We start from the raw sequence: 22070 nt of genomic DNA, 5'->3' as shown, positions 1-22070 counted from the left end.
TTTACATATATACTCACATTCAAACAACGTCCCTTTCAACCCTATTTTCTTCAAGGGATGATTCGAGTGGCACCGGGCTTGTTAAAATGTTATGCTTGTTTGGACACGGTTCGAACCCCCTTTAAAAAATCAAACGGGGGTCGTTTTTTCGCACACATATTCTGTCAAACGTTAGTTGAATTTAAAAATTTTTATTTTAGATAAAAATAAATTTATCTTGAATTTTATACAGTCACGATGCATACGAGTTTTCAAACACGTAAGCCCCCATCCCGGAGAGTTTAAGTAGGTTATTCGTGGCTGTCCCGAGGGAGTCTGTCTAGGTAAAAATCGATGACCCCTCGCAAGCTCGCAAACTGCTGGTGGAATTTTCAAGTTTTACCAAGAAAGAAAGGTGTTACCAAGAAATAATATGTTTCCTTGTATACTATACGTTATATTGTTGTAGGTGTACTGCGAATAAACAGAAAAGCGTTGTTTGAGAGAGTAATGTATTTTGGCAGTTTTAAGTGTACTTTAAATTCGGAAGGCGAAAAGGTGAGAGCAATGGATGTGACTTCAAAATTGCTTAATTTATTTTCACTTTCATTCTTCAGAGCGTATTCTCAGATTTGTTTTCGTTTAATTTGCTACTATTTTTATACATTATTCCATTTAGAATTTTACATATTACCCAATTGTATGTAAATATTATCTTTATATAAAACGTTTATTTAAATAATATAATTAATTTTATAAACATAATATTATATTTATATCAAACCCTGATTTAAAACCATTTTTATTTTTACAATTGTGTTATTAGTTATAACACAATAAAAAATAAGAGTGTAAAATAAAATATTATTGGTTATTAATAAAGAGAAAAGAACTAAAAAACCTTTACAATTTATTGGTAAAAAAAATTTAAAATAAAATAAAAAAAAACAGTGTTAATTGCTAATTTAAGTATCTGAAACCATTGATATGTGGTTTTCAGTCTTTAAAGCAATTTGTGTTTAAATTTTAAGGTTGTTTTTATCGTAGTCTCTCATACATGATATTAGTGGGTTAGTGTGATAACGCAATTTTTTTTTTGGTTTTTAAGAATATATTATTTTTATAGCTTTATCTTGGATGACTTGGTGTTACTTCACACCGGACAGGCATGCAGTAAGAAAAGTCAGATTAATTGCTTGTGTATTAGGACTTCATTTTGTGTGACATGGGTCGTAATTACTGCAAGCCCTTAAAAGCATAGATCTAAAATGTGTATATTAAATTTAAATTTGAAGTCCAGGTGTAAGCCCAGATATTTACCAATATATTTTCATTTTATATTACTGCCTGTTCACTATAGAGTGGCAAAGTTTGTCTTTTTAAAAAAAAAAGTACAATAGGGTAACGCATTATAAAAACCACTACTAGGAGTTGTAATAATATTAGACGGAAAACTGAAGAATTAATATGAAGCAGTGTCAGATTATTAATTGTGTATTATAATATTACTTTAAATCAATCAATATTTTATTAATATTATAACATTTATTATAAATTGTCATAAAAAATAATGGAGCTCTCTTCTTAATTAAAAAAACTATTATTCTTAATGGATAAAAAACTTTGGTTCTAAATGAATAAAAAAAGAGTTCCAAGCTAAATTTTTAAGATACCTACTTGCATATATATAAATTTAATCTATTCCTAATTTTTCCAAAATCTTAGGTTATTGCTGCTGTATTAATTTATCGCGTCGCAACGACATGTATAGCTTGTTAAGAATATATTCTAGCTGCTAGTAAGGATTTTACACAACACGAAAATTTAAGAAGAATCTGGGTGCCACATATGTTTTTACAAAATAATATATAGTATATCAAAAAAATAATATAAGCAATGATCAATGATTGCAAGAAGCTTTAGTTAAGCATACTTGTGTAATTGCACTGGATATTTATTTATGAATGGTCGTTTATTAATTTTCTTAAAATTTAAAACTAAAATGACCACAAAATACATATTTTATTATATTTTATTGTAGCATATTTCGTATCACTTTAATAAATACTAATATTTTTTACTTTGCTATTTGATAAATGAACAGATAAAAAATTATGCGATACACACAGTAAAATTTTATATAATAAATAATGTTGTAGAATTAGTAAAATCTTTGATTTTATAAAATTTTAATTTTACAGGAAAGAAAAAAAACAACAAAGAAACTCTTAATATATTTTAAGCTTCGTTTTAATGTAAATAAAGCTATAAACTTATTGTTTTGCTTAAATTTTCATCAGACTTTGTTTAAGTTTACATCGCAGTATTTTTATTAAAAAAAATGTATACAACATTCAGGTGCTAATTTGTATTAAGCCATTAAAATATGTTTGTATTTTTTTGTCAAAGATTGAAGGTTGAGATATTTTTTAAATATCAAGGCTTTCTTGCAATTTTTCCCAATTTATTTACAGTCTAAATAAACAAATATGCGCACTTTAATTAAGCAAAATTATTAGTGGATCTACAATATTTTTGCTTAACCAAATTTATAAAAATAAATTATTATTCAGCTATCCTAAAAACAATACCCATATAACGATTTTGATATGACGCAACGTCACGAATTATAAAATAGTATGTTGTAAAATCGCATCCGAGCTGGACCGCTCGCTGCATCCCCAGAGATAGTGCTCGTTTCCCGGCCGTTGCCATGGAGACCGGTTAGTGCTCGTTCAGGTAACCCCTCACGCACGCACGCCAATTTTCACATAGCGCCGAAGGCTACGTGTGTCTGTATATGTGTCTAGGGTTGTCAGCTTTTGCAAAAACTTTTCAAGTACATGTTGAAAATCTTATTAAAATCGACAACCAAAGAACATTTCTGTTTAATAATGACATTAATAAAGTTATTTGTAAATCCTTACTTACAGTAATGATAAGTTTATCGTGTGCTTTAGAGCAAATAGTAGGGCGTAAACTCAAACTTGCTATCTCTTTCTTAATTATGAATAATGGTGAAATGGATAGCTCTCGAACTGACTGTGTTAAAGCAAATAGTACCGTTTTTAATTTTACACAAATAATATTAAAAGCCTGAAGGATTTGTAGAAGCATTTATTGAACTACGCTTGCGGTTCTGAGATCCAATGCCTAACATTGAATCTCAGAACCGCAAGCAAAATTGTTTTATCCTTAAAAAAAAATTAATTTTGATTTATTAAAAATTAATAAATATTATAAAATCTTCCTAAAATAAACATATTTTTAATGAAATTCTCTAAGGATTTTTTCTATTAACATAAATATTACCATTATGTAGTTGTATTTACAAAAAGGGTAAAAGTGGGGCCACACACTGTTTACCATAACAATGAAAAATATATCTCGTGACCAAATAATTGGGTTAATAATAGAGGCATGTGCAATAAGCGATGCAATTGGCTCGCAAACATCCGTATCTGTGATCCGACAGAGCTGTCACGAACTAGCATAATAAAGAATGTGACACTTGGACGCAGAAGGGAGATGATACGGAGCAGAGACGAGTCAGAAGACTGCATAGACACAAGATAAATCAGAGAATTGTCCAAAACACATCTCGATAAGCCTCAGTTGCTCCACCGATAATAATACAGCTCGACACGCAAGTGAAGACTCTTCGACTTGCAAAATTCACATTCGTGATACATCTTCCAAGGCATACGGCATCTACATTTCTAGTATGTGGTAATTTATATATGTTTATAAAATAAACTGTTACAAACTGCTCTGGCATATATTTTAATGCAAAGTCACACTTTCGTCCAAAAAAATTACGCAAAAAAAGATACTTTCTTAATTATATAATTAATGGCGAAGCATAAAATTGAATAATTAGCCTTTTAAACATTTTACGATTTTCGCCGCGTTTAAGGGTTAAAGAATAGAGTTCTGAGACAAATACTATTTGTATTTAAAAAGGTATTTTGTAACTTGACAATAGTAATAATAAAAAAATATGACCTTTTTACAGAATTTGGTAACTTGGCACAATTTATACGTGTCTAATAAAAATATCAGAACCTATAAGAGAATCCAATTGTTTTTAACCAACTTTATAGTAAAATACGAAGTTTAGCATAAATATAATAAAACAATACATTCAATATAAATCCAAGACAAATCCGAAACATTTTGGAATTTTTCGGACAATTATTAATGCGGGACAACTTTGCCGAATCCAGGACACCCTACTCTAAATCTGTGAAATATAATGTTATTCAAGGAAAACTAAAGTATATAACGGATGTTCCGACACAGGAATAAATAAAAATATTGGCTGTATTTCTATGGAAATTTATCTATTTTTTTTTTATTATACCTTATCACAAATTCAAGGATATTATTATGAGTTCCAGATATGGCCATCTGGGTCATTATTATAAATTGATTTAAATTCATTTAATTAGGCATTATGTACGCTAAATATAATTGTATAAAGAAATGATTCAATCGATTGAATAAAATAAATACCCTACTAAAAGAAATGATTTTTCATTCTTTATAGATTTATTAATATAACACATTACTGGATAAATCGCTTTTAATTTTATGTGACAATAAAGGTATATATTATATAGTGATAACTTCAAAATAACACATTGATTGATTTTTTGTGTAAATTATCAAGATGTAAAAAATGTTAAAAACCCGCTACGCGAACAGGGGGACAGCTAGACCCCAAATCTATTGTCAATTTACTTATGAATACTCTTTAATGGCACGATCTTCAATGTTCCATTACAAAAATAAAGGCGATATGTTTTTGATTTTAATTTGAAAAACATTCTCGTTGACCTCACGCGACTATGAGTGCAATGAATTGTATCTCAGTGCTCTTAGTAAAAATGCACTAAGTGGTACTGCTCTTTACTCGGATTCTAGACAATAGAGCTATATTCGAGGACGCTACGAATTAACGTATCGTACAGAAAGCGAATCACCAATACATTATTAAAGTGACACACGCTCCGCATAACGAAGCTAAACATACCCGACACATTATCGTTAACTTTGGCAGTATTAACATAATAAAAAAATGAAAATGGGGTCTAACTTCTCCCGGTTCGTATCTTGCATACCTTCATGGTATAAGAGATTTTTATGTGTTTCAATAGCACTTAAATTAATCTATAAATTGTATTCATACAAATATTTATACAGTGTTAGATTTAGATTAGAATTTATAGAATGTTATTGAAAATTTAACTACTTGGTAAACAATTAAAACCTAAATTTGCAGATTTTAGTGATTATATGAACATACATTTGCATTGATTATTGCTACAAATTCAGTATAGCTGTAACTGCTATTATACCACATAATAAATGACAGTTGAATATTATCTTATATATATATTACTGTAATGATTAGATATGCACAGTTAATTAATTAAAAAGTAAAATAATGTATAAATTTTCATGTTTTTAATAGTCATTATTATTTAGTCGGTTTACTGCAGTTGACAGTTGGAAAGGCTATTGTTAAAATTAATTATATCCTGAAGGTAAAATTAATAGACGTTGGTTTGAGTGACTGTTCAATAGCAAATTTAACGAATATATTTTTTTTAAATTATAATATTAATAAAGAAATATGTTTTGTTACGTCTATCTAATTATGCTATTGTAATATAAAACTTGCATATATACAATAATATAACACACGCTTCGGGTTAACACAACTCAAAGAGAAACTAATTAATTTAATTACAAGAAAGTCGAGCTCCCTCTGAGAACTCTGTTTACAAAATACGTAAGGTCCATCAAAGGCTCGCCACTATACTTATTACATAACATAATCATAATGCATATAGATATATGTATAAATATGATATGTACATATACAAAAATCTGTCGTTGACATTTCAAATGCTATATTTTTTATATACATACATAAAAAAAAATTTAATTAAAATTTCTACTTAATTGAAAACACATAAAAAGCTCTAGTTATAATATTAGACACGGCTAGAACACTACTAAAGGGGTGGTTGCTTTGATAGATTGAAAGCCTTGATATAAAATCGATTCATTATTCAAACAAACTTGTTATTCTACTCAATATCTGTGCAAGGCGTATAAAAGCAGATGTACTAAAATTTATTCCAAGGTCTTTTCTTGCACCTGGGTACATCAAAGAATACAAATAAAATTTCAAAGCGTCGAAAATCACAATTTCCTCTTTCGAGTTAGCTCGTCAAGTCCCCTAATTCGCAATAACTGCGACTCTTAAAATTCAATTACGATTGATTTTACATGTGTGCGAATTTATATACAGGATGCGCCTGTCTACACGTTCAGACGAGGCGTTTCGAATCAAATTTAAATCGAATCGAGTGAGAAGAATGCGAGAAATAAATTTCGACAAGCTCGTGAGTTGAACACGTATCTCTTGGGGGACCAGTTTGACTTTGGCTCATTCAGAAATATCGCATACATATATTTGATTTATAATAGTTATTTGTTAAATATGTATACTGTTTGGGACACAGTAGCTTTAATTAAACTTGTGTCTGTTATGAAAAGGTATTCTAAATATATACAATAGTGTTTTAATTAAGTTTCAATGTTTCATTTTCGATTTAGTTTCATAGATTATATTATATATATACATACATATAAATACAAATAATTGTAAACAAATAATGTGCTAACGCTTAATATCCAATATCTTAAAGCGAGATCCCTTTGTTTGGAACGATGGTTAATATAGAAATCACCCGCTGTGTTACAGCCAAATTATATTTCCATATTAAATCTAAGTTGGGGAAACTGTACTAAAGCAGCACAGAGGGTAAGATTCGAGAATTATAGGGAGATCAGAATATTATATGCAGTGCTCTGATAAAAAGAAGCCGTATAAATGTCATGCAGAGGAGATTATTACTTCTACAAGATTTTCAAGAATAATAATAAAGTTTTCTTTGATATAAAACCATATTAAAAATTATAATCTATACCGCAAACTTAACTTTAAATTAATCGAATATTGTATAGTATATCCTAATAAATCATAAAAATTTTATTAAATAAAAAAAATGTATATATGAGTAAATACATTTAAACGAATATTAATATAAACCGGTTTATAGCGTTGATTATTCAACGGGCGTTACACTATTGCTAGATCATAAAAAAATACATACATATATTCAGCATTATATGATAAAATATGTCGGTTTTTTGTGTGGGATTATTTTAATTATGCACAAATATTGGAAGACGTTTAATAACGTCTTTTATAATTAAGTGGTTACAAATATGTTGTAACGCCTCAAACATTCAGCGTTGGGAAGTTTATTTTCTGTAAAATAAATTTCTCGAACGAGAGACGTCAATTCGTCTCCCAGGAGAAAGATTGTATGAGCTTTATGTTTTTTTTATGTCTTTATGGCAAAGCTAAAGTTGAAATAATACTAACGCAAGCTTTTGTGTTACTTTTATCTTAGCTAATATAGCAAAATCTCCCGTCTGGATATAGAAAGGCAACGTTAATGTTTCAAAAGCCACATAACGACCTAGCATAATTTAATTATGATACAAGCGAAAGACAAAGAAAGACGTGTGTAGAGTCAAGACGGGCTCTTTCATTTTATTCGAAAGCAAAAAAACTCGCCAACGTTCAGCTGCTCCCTCGAATAGGGTATTTTTTCAATGGTCGAGGGCTTTTCGCCCCTTTTATGGCGTTTCGGCGCAAAAAGCTCCGACAAACGAGCTTTCAGCCATGAAAATCCAACGTCGATATAATTCTACGCAAGCTTAAAATATCAGACGCTCCTTTTTCAGACGAGCCGCTTTATTTTACGTTACGAAACAATTTTAATTATATTCTAAAATAGGATTACTGAAAAATATTAATTTGCTACAAATGTTGCTTTATGTATCATATAATTTTGGTACATTTAATCGATAAAAAGTATGTGAATGGCGATAGGATATGATGTAAGAGAAATATTCAAAAAGTAAAAATATATAGCCTAAAAAAATATTTAGATTAAGCATAGAAGTAAGCCTAAAAAATATGTAAATTAGGATTATATACCTATTTTTTTCAACAGTCATCATTAATTTTCAGAAACTTGCTGATTTTTCAAATATTTTCTTAGAGCCTTTTGTGGCGATCACACACAGATGCCCACGTTTGAAAGGGTCTTATTCTCAAAACTCAAGTTAATTTTCTTTGATCAAAATGATCATCCATCTACAAGGAAACAATATAATAGCGTTAAGAACAGGACCACACACAAAAACCCTCGTTACGACCAGAAAAAATCAAATAACACGCAAGTGTTCTTTCTGTAGATATTCTCCGTCAAATATCACCGGATCCAAAATATTCCCGTTGCAATGCAATACGACCTTGGATAATGCCCATCAAGCAAATGTCGCCTTCTAAAGGCGTATTCTTTTTTCGCTGTTCTAAGAAACGAGTACATATATTGACTGGATGATCGCTGCATGAATATAATTGGTCAGCAAGCTTTGCCTGGATACATTAGTCACAAATAGCTACTTGCGGACACTCGAAGAGACCAGCAGACGCCCGCCATGGATGCACACATCCCGCCGCCAGCTTCTCCACCACCGCTCGTAGAATATATTGTCGCTGCCATACCAATCAGAACTCAATCGTCCACCGACATTCTTACTCAACCAGCTTCTCCTTCACCGCTCGGACAAAACATCCGTCATTTATCGTCTGTAACATATGTAAATATAATGTAATAAAACTCTCACTGGTTACGAAATCACACCCCTAGGGTTACAAAACTTTTTTATGTTAAAATATTTAATTTGAATGAATATTTTTAAACGTATTACAACCGCTGCATAAAAATGACGGGACATGCCAGATGTTTGAAAAAAGTTTTTAATAGAGGTCATTTTAATAGTAAAACATGTTTACTACTTTAATTGGCAATATATTAGCTTTCGAAATCTAATAAATACATTAATAATCAGATATTTAATTGAAAGAATGTGTGGGTACTTTCCACAGGGGTACGCCATAAAATTTATCTGTCGGCGAACTTAAATCTGTTTTTTTTTTCAATTATTCAAACAGGTTTTTTATCTTTATCTTGTTTAAAAATGAAAAATGTAAAGTAGCAAGGGTTGTTATTGACAATTTTCTTAACGATTGAGGTATAAATACGGGAGCCCAAAATTCTCTGTAATCAATCAAAGTAAATCGATCCTTTCTGGTCCTTCGACTAATCGCGTCATTATACTAAATCATCAATTATCCTATTAAAGTTTGTTTTCTTAAACGTTCACTCAGTAGTCTGTTCATCAATAATAAATATTATGTATTATTATAATACCAAATACCAAAAATGGCATTTTATAGATTTTTTTACCTTAATAATATAATTTCTTAAATAAATAATAATAGGTATGAATTAACCCTTAATGTCTAATTAAAATATTTTATGCAAAATATTTTAATTAGACATTAAAAATTATTAAAAATAAATACTCATAATATTTACTTGATAATTAGTCGTGTTTTTTTGCTGCTCAGTGTTGCCATATAGTGAATTTCCAGTCCAGATCAAAAGCAATAAAATCGTGCCGTCTTAATTTCGAGAAGAAATTTAGAGATTAATAATTAAAATTAAATCGTGCATGGTCACATATTTTGATAGTGAGCTTTTGAGCTTATTGTTATTAATTATTAAAAAATAGAACTTTGATTTATTCAGTATGATATTTCATAACTTACGCATTGGGCTAACGCCTGTCACATTGTAACAGAAGATTCACAAAAAAAAAAATTAAAAATGGATTTTAAAATGCTGACTTTCCATGAATTAATAATATAATTAAAAAATAAAAACCATTTCAAACACTACTAATAAAAACTATTACACTAAAATTGAGATTTACGAATATTTTTTCAATCAAAAATAATGTAATGATTAAAAGAGGTTTTTTTAAAAATCAATTCAGAGAATTATGATTAAAATATATATTGTAATATGAACTAAATTTTTTAAACGTTAAAAAATTCTTAAATATTACACATCAGCATAAAATCGTTATTTTTTTGGAAAAGAAATGGCTCACTAAAACCTAAGGGCTATAATAGACCTCCGACACGCAAAAGGCGCATTACTATCCCAGTCCAGCAATAAAACGAAGGATCATTATGACGTCTGGACGTATTTCTTCAGAACAACGATAATCGTTAAATTGGATAAGTTTTGCGAACTAGCAAAAAAGCTATATTGCAATTTCGACTAGATATATTTTTTAGTAAGCGAAAAGTTTAACAACTTTAAATAACGTTAATGAAAAATAATAATTCAGTGCACGAATGGTTGGATTTTATTTAGCTGTGACATTCCTGCTTTCGATACATTAAATCCATTATTGTCCTTCGAAACCGGAACCAACCGACGGCTATAGTTTCCAGTACATTTTATGGTACGTTTGAGCTCACTCAATCGGAAGATCAAAGTGGTGGAATGTATAACGGTAGTGGTTCGTATTTTTTTAGTCTGGCAATTGATTTATATACCTAATGATATTAATATTGTAAAATATAGAAACGTTATAATAGTAGTAAAACAGATTAATAATGATTATAATAAGCTATTCCAAAATGACTATCGTTTTTTTAAATTACAGTTTCAAAAGTCAGTCATGATTTGGTCGTTGAAACCTAAGTACATTTTTCGGTATATATGTGTTAGTAAATATCTAGACTCATAATCTGATATTTAAAAATAATTGACCCCAAAATATACGAGTTTTTAATAAACAATTTATTCAAAATTGCATTTTATATGAATTTCTAAGAAAAATACTGCCTAAAAACATTTGTGAAGTCGTAGGTGATTCATTAGATATTCATAAATGTCAAAGATGATTTTAAAAAATTCAATCGGAAAAATATGACGTTGGAGACACAAAATCATTAACATAAAAATTAACACTTAAAAGTGTTTTTTTTTTAATATTTAGGAGGAGCAAGGTCTAGACTAAATCGTAGATGCATAAGAACATACATTTTAGCATTAAGGTCTCACGAGATTTTAACCATTTTGAGAGAGAAATTCTAAATAAAGAAATAAAAAATACATATACTTTTTACGCACAACAAGATATTTGTTATATTTAGAGAAATGTTCTGATGCTGCTAAATCTTGACATTATAGTTAATGTCCCACTAACAATTAGCGAATCTCTAGTGATATGATTTTTTACAAAAAAAATGCTGCGAAGTTCTAGGTCATCGTAACTTTGTATAATAATATTATGTAGGTAAGCTATTGGATAATTATTTAAATTACGTTCTAAAAACATATAAAAGATAAAATAATGAAAATTATGTGTTTGAAAACCCGTTACTGGTTGTTTGTGATGGCATCGAACACGTGGAGGCATTGAGAATAAATATATACATATATTTTTATTTCAAGATAATATTTCTTTAACTAAGAAATATTTTTTTAACCTTCATTTGTAAATATTTATAATTCCATTCATAAATGGTTTAACAAATGGCTGGTAACAGAAAATTTTGATAAAATCATTGAAGTTATGTTTACTTTACTTGAATAAGAAAACAAACTAATCTACCACAAATATACTTCCCTGGCTAAAATGTATATCAATATTCTTGATTGACAAAAATCAGTCAAAACTTAACTCTGGATTCTAAAGTTTAGGCTACTGCTTCGACTAGATTTATTATTAAAAAAAATTATACCCCAAAAATATACGGCTATCATACCATATATGCGTTAACACAGTCAGTTCTAGAGCTATCCATTTAATCATTATTCATAATTATGAATAATAATTCAAAAATAAAATTAAAAACTGGATTTTGTATGCTATTTTTACGAAAATAATATTTATTAATATTTAGTATTTTCATTACAAATTTTGGATGAAGTTCGATTTATAACTCTGATCAAATAAAATAAAAAATAAAATAAAAAAACAAAAAAAAGATGAACAGGTAAATTGTGTAATTTTAAAGTCTATTATGTGCTTATCTAAATAATCTCAATAATTCTTGCCGATCTGATCTTTTGCTTTAAATTGCGCCAATTCCCAAAGTCGCATTGCCTTCACACAGTCAATGAATGTGAGATTTCTTGAGAGAAGAATGCCTTTCTCATGAACAATTTTTTGTTGCAATGTCACGAGTAGAATATTCTAATTGATTTTATCTTTGGATAACCAAATTACATATGCTGACAGATGAAAAAACAACAAAAAAGCTCGATTAGAAAACTAATGTTTAAATGAGTTAAGGACATCTGTTGGCGACTTTTATAATTAATTATATAATTTGTCAACAATGATTTCATTTATTAATTTATAATATGAAAAAGACTTTTATAATTATATAGAATTAATCTTTTTTTTTTATAATAACTTTTATTGTATTATACAAATAATTTAATTTTTATTTATTGTATGACATCTATGGAACAAATTTTGTACTATTTATTAATTTAATATTCGACAATAATTATTTTAAAATTGTTTTATAAATAAAAAAACACAAGTAGCAAAGAAGTAAATAAAGTTAAAAAAATTGATTTGGCTATAATTTTTAATAAATTTAATTTTAAAAACTAGTAAATATAAATATATATGTATATATTACATATCTTATATATATTTTTTAATTATATCTTTTAAGGATGGAAGGAGTCCTTATTATCTCTACAAAAGAAATGGCTGAACACCGGAGAAGGATCATTGATAAAGGATAATGATACAATTAACACCGTACGTATTAAATAATATTTTTATATAAAAAGTTCTTTGCTTACATTGAAAACAGAATAAAATATAAATCGTACAACTTATAAATTCAATTTAAAGTACACGAGTTTCTAGCAATATATTCCCAGACGTTCTCTTAAACTTATAAAGTTGTACGTATTTGAACACCTGCCCCATAATAGAAATACATTCATTCAGAACGAACTGCCAAAGTTACCGCTGCCACCTTTGGAACAAACTTTGGGAAGGTATCTCGAAGTTTTGGAGCCGATAGTTATGGCAAGCCAATTGTCAACGGCCAAGAATCTGGTGAGATCGTTTGGCTTGCCAAATGGACCTGGACCAAAGCTTCAAACTTTATTGGAGCAACGGAGAGAAAAATACGACAATTGGGTAAGATTACTTTATATACATAAATAAAAAAGTAAATATAGAAATCTTCATAAAATATTTTATCAAAGTACAATGGCTCAGTTTTATTAAACCGGAACAGCATTCCGGAGTAATACTTTCATTAACTTAATTAGTACTCTCTATTAATATTTCAATGGACTCAATACTAGTGTGTAAAATAAATTCAGGAGAGTTGTTAAAACGGTAAATTATAAAAATGCTGCTATTACTCTCATTGACTTTGAATGTATTACAATGATTTTTAATCTCACAGGCTTATGAATATTGGTTCAACGATATGTACATGAACGTAAGATTACCTTTGCTGGTGAACTCCAATCCTGGTATGGTATTTCCACCGAAGAAGTTTTTAACTATGCACGACGTTGCAAAGTTTGCCGCCAAGCTAGTCGACGGCATCATAGAGCACAAAGAAATGTTGGATAGGTAATCTATATTTAACAATACAAGTTATGTAAATATAGTATGTTGATGCTTATAGCAATTATATTATAAATTAGAGGAGAGCTGCAAGTTGAAAAATGTACGTCTAGGGAAAAAGGACAACCTTTGTGTATGGCTCAGTTCTATAGACTCCTAACATCATGTCGTGAGCCGGGCGTCGGTCAAGATAAATTGCATACCATTCCGCAAGTATCGGTGGAAAACGCTGAAAGTAAAGATGAACACATAATAGTCGCGTGTAGAAATCAAGTGAATATATGTTTTTATATTATTATTTATAATTTATATTAAGAGTAGAGATAATTTTAATTATAATGTTTTAGTTTTACTGTGTTGCTGTGAAAGCCACTGACCGTGGAAGACTCAACGAGCAAGAATTGACCGAGCAAATGGTGGCCGTACTCAGCGAAGCGCCGGGATTACCCTCAATGCCTCCAGTCGGTATCTTAACAGCTGGAAATAGAGATATGTGGGCTAAAGCAAGAGAAATATTATGTGAAGGTGAGTTAATAGAATTGATTTTGGTACGTTGTTTAATATACATATACATTTTTCTGTCTTTCAGATGATTCGAATAGAAGAAACCTTGAACTCATAGCTGGATCTTTATGTATCATCTGCTTGGATGAACCATTGTCTCACGTTTGGACTAGAAACTTGGTTGGTAGTCGTGAGGGTAGAGACGATACTAGTATGTTACATCACGCTTTGCACGGCGGAGGCAGCGGACTCAATACACCAAACCGTTGGTTTGATAAAACCGTACAGGTATATATATGTATATATATATCTAGAGAATAATTAATTTAAGTTTCAAAATACAGTTAGCCAACATCTTATCATATGGTTGTAATGTTAGACAACTGATGGCACTCCACCACGACACCATCGTTAACTGTGACATATTCTACATGCAAATCTATTGCTTAGTTTAATAAGTTATATATTAAATAAAATTTTAATATAACGTCATTGCGAATTAGACATGATCTTTAAAAACTTGGCCTAAAATATATATATTTTTTAGTTTATAGTCTAGCATATAGTATAAGGCGACATCATCAAGAACCTGAAACAGTTGCAACTAAGAAAAAACATTTTTACAACTTTTAAATCATAGTTACAAGCGTCCATGTAATTATGATTTAAAAGAATTATTATTTTTTAGTTGATTATATCAAATGATGGAATGTGCGGACTGTGCTATGAGCATTCTCCAGCTGAAGGTGTAGCTGTCGTTCGTCTCGTAGAAGAAATAATAAAGAAAGCCAGTCAAGATCCTCCTTCACCAAGAGCAACACCTGCCCATCTTCCACCACCTGAAAGATTACAATGGAACGTAACGCTACCGATACAAAAAGTGATAAAGGAAATAAGTCACGCCGTAGACAGGTAATATATCAACATTGCTATAAACTATAGTACAATCATAAAATTGTTAAAATAAATCATTATTTTAGATTGGTCGAAGATCTTGATCTTTATGTCTATCGTTACAAAGCTTACGGCAAAGACTTTATAAAATCATGCCGTTGCAGTCCCGATGTCTTCATTCAGCTTGCGTTACAATTGGCTTATTACAGGTATGTTAATATGTTATATACTATTAATACTTTTCTTGTACTTGATATCTTTATATTAACAGCCAATACGGTCATTTGGTATCTACGTATGAGTCGGCGTCTGTGAGAAGATATTTACAAGGACGGGTTGATAATATAAGATCGGCTAGTGTGGAAGCTCAACGTTGGGCAGAAGCTATGTGTGCAGATAAAGATCCTCTACCTGCTAGAAAAGTATCGTTTAGTATATACTCAGTAAGTGTTATTGATTTGGAAATATTAGGTTTGTGTATGATTTTGTGTTTATTTATAGTATGGGATATTATAGTATGATCTGTGAAATGTTGGACTGATATAATTCAACTGAATTATAATAAACTCTAAAAATTGGTTTTGACTTATACCAGTCCATCATTTCGCAAATCATGCTGTAATATACCATACTACAAATAAACACAAATTCATGATTGTCCGTGTATTAAATGTTATTAAAGCTTTTTTTACCAAAGAGTACAAATTAAAGAGCATCAGCGATAAAACACATTTTATGTTTAACCTATGGACTCACACTCTAAAAATTATTTTTGTTATTTAGGAACAAAAGAAAATGGAACTGTTTGAATTAGCAGTTAAAAAGCAAACTGATACTATGGTGCATAATATACTTGGGCACGGTATTGATAATCATATGCTCGGTCTGAGAGAAACAGCAAGAGAAATATACAATGGTAAATTACCGGATTTGTTCAATGATGATACTTACAAGACCTCCATTTGCTTCAAATTGTCCACAAGTCAGGTGAATGATTGCTTTAATTATATAGATAATAAGTTCATTTGTCATAAAAATATGTATTTTATCTCATATTGTATTGATAAAATTATGCTAATAATACACTGGTACATATTGGATGGTGCCAGAGATTCTTCTTTATTGCAAATATAATTTATACATTCTACAAATGTATAGTTTCATGTTTGCAATACATTTTTTCTTATTATTGTTTTGTATTGATTTTTCAGATGCACTTTCATATGCCATTCATCCTTAAAACATATTTTGTTTCCTTGGTTACGTTTTCCATTTTAATTTGGATCGAAAATTTTAAGTATGCATTAATTGCTATCTCATTATTATAACTGCTTTATTACTGTAAAGTATACAATTTATTTATGTTTATGAATATTAGGTGGCATGTTCAACGGATAGCTTCATGGGTTATGGGCCTGTTGTCCCCGATGGCTACGGTGCAAGTTATAATCCACAGCCAGATGCTATAATATTCTGCTTATCGTCGTTTCACTCCTCAATCGACACTGACACTGGCAAGTTTGCCCAATCATTAGAAGAAGCCCTCAATATGATGCGTTCACTATTCGACTCGAACAAGAAAGAGTAGATTATTTACATTACATTTATTAACGGCTATAGTGACTTTTACTATAGTAAACTATTTATTTATTATACATGTATAAGAAATTCTATATATATACATACATATCAAAACGTTGCTTATGGAATGCTTATATAAAAAAACGATGAAATCGTTCTATGACTGTTGAATACATATCTATATTAGATTTATAAAAAATGAATTGTTACAATCTGCTATAATGTAACTTAAAACGCTCTTTATATTATATATATTTAATATGTTTATTGTACGTTGAGTGTTATAAATATTTATTGCATTAAATGCTATAAAAGTACTCTTTACGAAGATGATCAATTATATGTGTGACGTTTAGAACTAATATCAGATGTAACTCCTAAAAGTTTCAAGTAAAGAAATCTACCTTATATACCTATATTAGATTTAATGATTTAAAAATCATGAAATAGTATTCTAAAATGATAATTATTTAAATATCTGATAATGAAAATACTTTACTGAACTTGCCTTATTTTAACAAAAACAATCGCAATAACAGCCAGTGGCGCAATCTGAATAAATAAACTCTATAAAATAGTAGCAGTTCATGAGACAAAACGATGATTCTTGATTGCTAGCATTTCTTTGTAATGTTCTACTATAAATTAACTTGTGACAAGTCTGTTTTTGAAGTATATCTGAAATTGATTGTAAAATTTGTCTGATTTTAAAAGACAAGTCATATAAATGTTCCATATTTTTGCATTAAATATGGATAAGATTAATGATGATTATAGACGTCGCACGTATTAATATGTATACAATTATTATATAAATGATTTAAAAAATCATTTTTTTCATATAGTGCATGTGAAAGTCTATTAGAACTCTCTATGTAGTACTGTTGTGTATACAAATATTATAGATAAGAATTGTTATTTATGTCTATATATTATATCATTATAAATTTTGAATGAACTATTGATATAATTTTATATATACCAGCAACTTGCAAAGTGAAAAGCCTAAATTGTTAACATTGTTGATATATCTATGCTTTTAAAACAATAATTATATTGTCAAGTTATCATGAGGCACGAAGTGCACATACTTAAAGAGTCTATTACATAAAAAAATCAAGTTAAACTTTATTAACTACTAAAATGGTTCTAATATAATTGTAATGTGTATGACACTTTCACAAATGGCTGCACAGAGTAGGGTTGATTTTAATCTACTTATCACTACATGGAATGTAAAACTCTTTAGATCAATCTGAGAAAAGAGATGCAGGTTGTAATTATGAATCAATCAATGCTTCATATTAGAGAAAGATTTTACAAATATTTCTCTAGATAGCAAAATCTCTCAAGTCAATATTGTATTTAATTGCTATTTTGTATATATTTTATACATATAGTATATGTTTACTCAAAAGGCAATTGAATTAAAATTTAGTATGTAACATTTTGAACCAATATTTATTTTGGATGTAAATGGTTTTGTTACAAATCTTTAACATCAGTCAAAGATTTAGCTAAAATTAAAAAAATCTGATATTTAATGACATGAATGAAATTTTTTGTCAGTAGAGAAAAATGTAAAGCTCAGTTTACGTCAATTAATATATTTATATACTAAATGAATGTATTGAAATTTATGTTTTTATTTCATAAAAAAATGTATTATATACACATATTTTAGAGCCTTGAATCAATATACAAAAATATTACATTATTTGTAATATCATATTATTTAAGATTCAATGTTTTACTATTTTGCCCCACTATAAAGTAAACACCAATTTCATGTATGAATGTATTATTATTTATATATTTAAACATATCATATTATGTCTTTGGTATAAGAAAATATTATCAATTATGTATTAGAGAATAAAAATATACTTAGGGTTATTAATGTGAGATAACTTGTAACGATACATATCAAATGATACATATCAAGAATCAAGAATATCATAACATATCATTAGATTAATAAGAAAAAAAAACAATTTTAATATAAATAAATTAATAATTTTATTATATAATATGTAATATGATAATTATATTCATATTTATTTAATATATATATATTTATATGATATTTGCATGAAATTATTAAATTTTGTAAAATATTAGTTTACAGAAATGGGTCGAATATTTTTTTCGTTATATTGAATGTAAGGAAGGTGATATATTTTTATTTTATTTTTAATTACCATATTACTACAGCAGCAAAATAGCCTCTTACAAGTTTGACAGATTGTTTTTTGTCCATTTTTAAGGATATTGTAATAAACACAATAAAATTTGTTAAAAAATGTTTTATAAAAAAAGTTTGAGGCTCGGCGAAACACATTAAATGTCGCTTGTGAATACATCCGGCACAGGCCAAGTCAATGACGAACTGCATTTGGAGAAGTTTTGTGTAAAGTTGTAGCGTTATTCTTAAATTCGGAGCAAAATATTTCGTTATACTGAGATCAGCCTTTGTTACAATGAAAACATTTTGTATTAAAGTTTTTCGGGGACAAATTGAAGATTCGTTATACTGGGAAATTCGTATTTCGATATTCGTTACAGAGAGATTTCATTGAAAATAAAGTTTTTCTATTAAAATTAAATGGACCCGTTCCGTAAAAAATTATAGTTTTACTCAAATATGTATAATATTGTTTATTAAAGTATTGAATTATAAATTCATACTATATTCGAATATAAGTATATATTCAAATTAAAATATACATATATATATAAATAAAATTTACAAATGAATAGGTATTTAACAATGCTTTATGCTAGCAAAGTTTTTACCAAAGAGTCCAGATACTCAAAGCTTAATTTTTATATGTATATCTATAAACAAGTATACAATGTAGTATTTCAATGTTAACCATATCAAATGTGAGTTATTCAAATATCTATTAGTAACTATTGTAAGGAAATATATGGATTTATATTAGTCTAATAAAAAAATAATCATGATTAAATCTGAACTTAATATTTTACTGTCGTCCATTCATATGATATAAATTATATGTAAAACTATTTAATTTCGAATACTTTTTATTTATTGATATTATATTATATATTATATGTATATCTGGAATATGTTTCAGAAAAGTGATGCAGCAGCATATCAATTATATTATGAATAAATATGTGTTAGTTATAAAGCTTCTAAGTGTGATTATGACTATGTGCATTATAATTAACCGATGACGTGTTTAAGTTTAAAGTAGGAATTATAACGTGTAGTAGCAATATGTGTGATAGATTGAATAGACGATTATACACATTATAAATGTAAAAGTCTGCGTATAATCGATTTTGTAGATATAATGCCACACGGTGTTTTGTGGTGCCCGCACAGTACTTCTTGTCCAAAATCTTAGCGTTTGCTGCGGCAATATAAATAATCTTTCAATGCTTATCACTAAAGATTATAAATGTGTTTTTAATTAAAAATATTGTTGTTGTACCTATGTTTTAGCTTTTGTTAATGGACAAGTTATTAAAAGTGATTTATGCACTTTATCTATTATATTAAATATACAAATATGTTATATAGTTAATATTTTTTTTATCGTTAAAATATATTTATCAAATTATACATATCATAAATTTAATCTTTTGCTATGTTTTAACATATTTATTTTATACCTACATATATTGTGTAGGTATTATATACATATATACAAGTATTTTGATGTGATAAACTTTTCAAGCTTTCAGTGTTATGTGCTTAATAGCTTATTAACTACTTGTTCACTGAATATACAAATATATGTAGTTTAGTTGGAAACATCGCAATGTTGCTAGAAGAAAAATAAACAATTCGAAACATATTAAATGGTTATTATTTTACCTACTCATTTTAATAAAATTGTCTGTACATAGATGGCATCATATACTAAATAAAAAAATATTTTACAAATATTACGTATTATTGAAAAACAATAAATATGCGGATTCATATATTGTTTTATGTGAAATTTAATGACAAGAAGACACTTAATAAATTTACCATAAAGTATATTATTTATTTTATTTTTTATTACATGTAGTAAAATATCAAATAGTTTATAATCTGGTTTTAGATTTAAATTAAGAAATAAAAAAAAAGAATAAATTTTATTTATTATAAAAATATTTGTATATAAAATTCGGCTTACGTGTATATAAACAGTAATAATAAAAATAGCACGTGATATGAAACATATTAATGATAATAATCAAAAAAATATTGCTATTTTTAAGAAAATATTTTCAGGGTTTGAGTCTGAAGGGGTGTGACTTCCTAGTCAAAACAGACGTCGAAAAAGTTTTTTTTTTGCCTTGAATGTCGTCTGCTGTCTGAGCTCGTCTTACCTTGAATCGTCTCTGATCCTCTCGTCTCGAATCGTATGATCGTCTAGCGATGTGACAAAACATCACATTTATTGATTCGAAACAGTTTTAGCGAGTCACATATGCGGATGTTGGCGGGCCAATTTATTCAACCAAGTCCGTCCAAGATGTCAACGCTCATCATCGTCGTGTTGGAAATAAGGGTGCGGATACGCATGCATACGTACATATACAGTTTTCCGCGAATTTGTTTACACCAATATGAGAACGTTACCAATACTAAATCAGGGCTTTTTAAGAATAGGGTGACCATACGTTGGAAATTGAATTAAAAATTATGTGTTATATTTTTATTATTAATTATTGTCATTTTGTGTAATTTTGTACTATTTTGTAATCAATAAAACAATTCCTGTAATATTCAATTAGTATTTTTGTTGGATATATACTGAATAGTGATTCCAAAACCGTTTTTTTAGTTAAATATGCATATTTAATTACCAATTAAATTTTTATGTTATATGATTGATTTATTAACATTATTTATTTCAGAGTTAGTAATCCGCGAAATGTTTCTCATATTTTCAGTGGACCGCAGATGTAAAAATGTTGATATACACTGGACTAGTCAGTGGTCTCCAATGTGGTGTAATTACATAATCGTAAACATCAGATAAACCAGAAATTTACAACTTCGATGCATTTGGATACTCGTAAAAGAGTTAGACCTTAGATTCTCAAACTTTTTAACGACACCTTTGGAAAACTCTATTTTTATTTAATTTATTATTGAATTGTAAATGTAGTATATTATATTTTTCAAATTACACCAAAATATTCATTTAGCAATTTTAAAATTTCAAATTAAATTTTAGAATTAAAAAAAAAATTAAATTAAATTATTTAATGTAAATAGTAAACATTTTAGTTTTAAAACACGTCTTGCTTTTGAGCGACTGGTAAAAACTGAACAAAAATTGTTTTCAAAATCTATCGATAGATTAACTGATTATACGACGTTAGGAATTACTAAATATTTTTTACTAATGTAGAGTTACTAATGAAATAAAATATTAGAAATTTTATCACCAAGCCATTTGAACTGGCTTCACAAAATAGAAAATATATTAGGCATGACATAGATGCTTTTG

At 28.4% G+C, this 22070-nt stretch overlaps 1 protein-coding gene across 1 annotated transcript in view; it reads left to right on the top strand.

Moving 5' to 3' along the window:
• ChAT (Choline acetyltransferase) overlaps window positions 1–18857 on the top strand; it is a 54035-nt gene extending 35178 nt beyond the window's left edge. Inside the window, exons 4-14 of the mRNA XM_088181814.1 lie at window positions 12689–12777; window positions 12973–13167; window positions 13442–13614; window positions 13689–13881; window positions 13956–14133; window positions 14198–14400; window positions 14801–15024; window positions 15093–15215; window positions 15278–15449; window positions 15790–15993; window positions 16385–18857. Of these exons, the coding sequence (XP_088037940.1) occupies window positions 12689–12777; window positions 12973–13167; window positions 13442–13614; window positions 13689–13881; window positions 13956–14133; window positions 14198–14400; window positions 14801–15024; window positions 15093–15215; window positions 15278–15449; window positions 15790–15993; window positions 16385–16594 (1964 nt within the window). The 3' untranslated portion in view covers window positions 16595–18857. The remainder of the gene's footprint in view (window positions 1–12688; window positions 12778–12972; window positions 13168–13441; window positions 13615–13688; window positions 13882–13955; window positions 14134–14197; window positions 14401–14800; window positions 15025–15092; window positions 15216–15277; window positions 15450–15789; window positions 15994–16384) is intronic.
• The last annotated feature ends 3213 nt before the right edge of the window (window positions 18858–22070 follow it).

This window comes from Plectrocnemia conspersa, unplaced genomic scaffold (genome assembly GCF_051122295.1).
Source record: "Plectrocnemia conspersa isolate PC_06_02 unplaced genomic scaffold, ASM5112229v1 ptg000001l, whole genome shotgun sequence".
Lineage (NCBI taxonomy): Eukaryota > Metazoa > Arthropoda > Insecta > Trichoptera > Polycentropodidae > Plectrocnemia > Plectrocnemia conspersa.
This window is presented reverse-complemented; position numbering and strand designations above follow the sequence as displayed.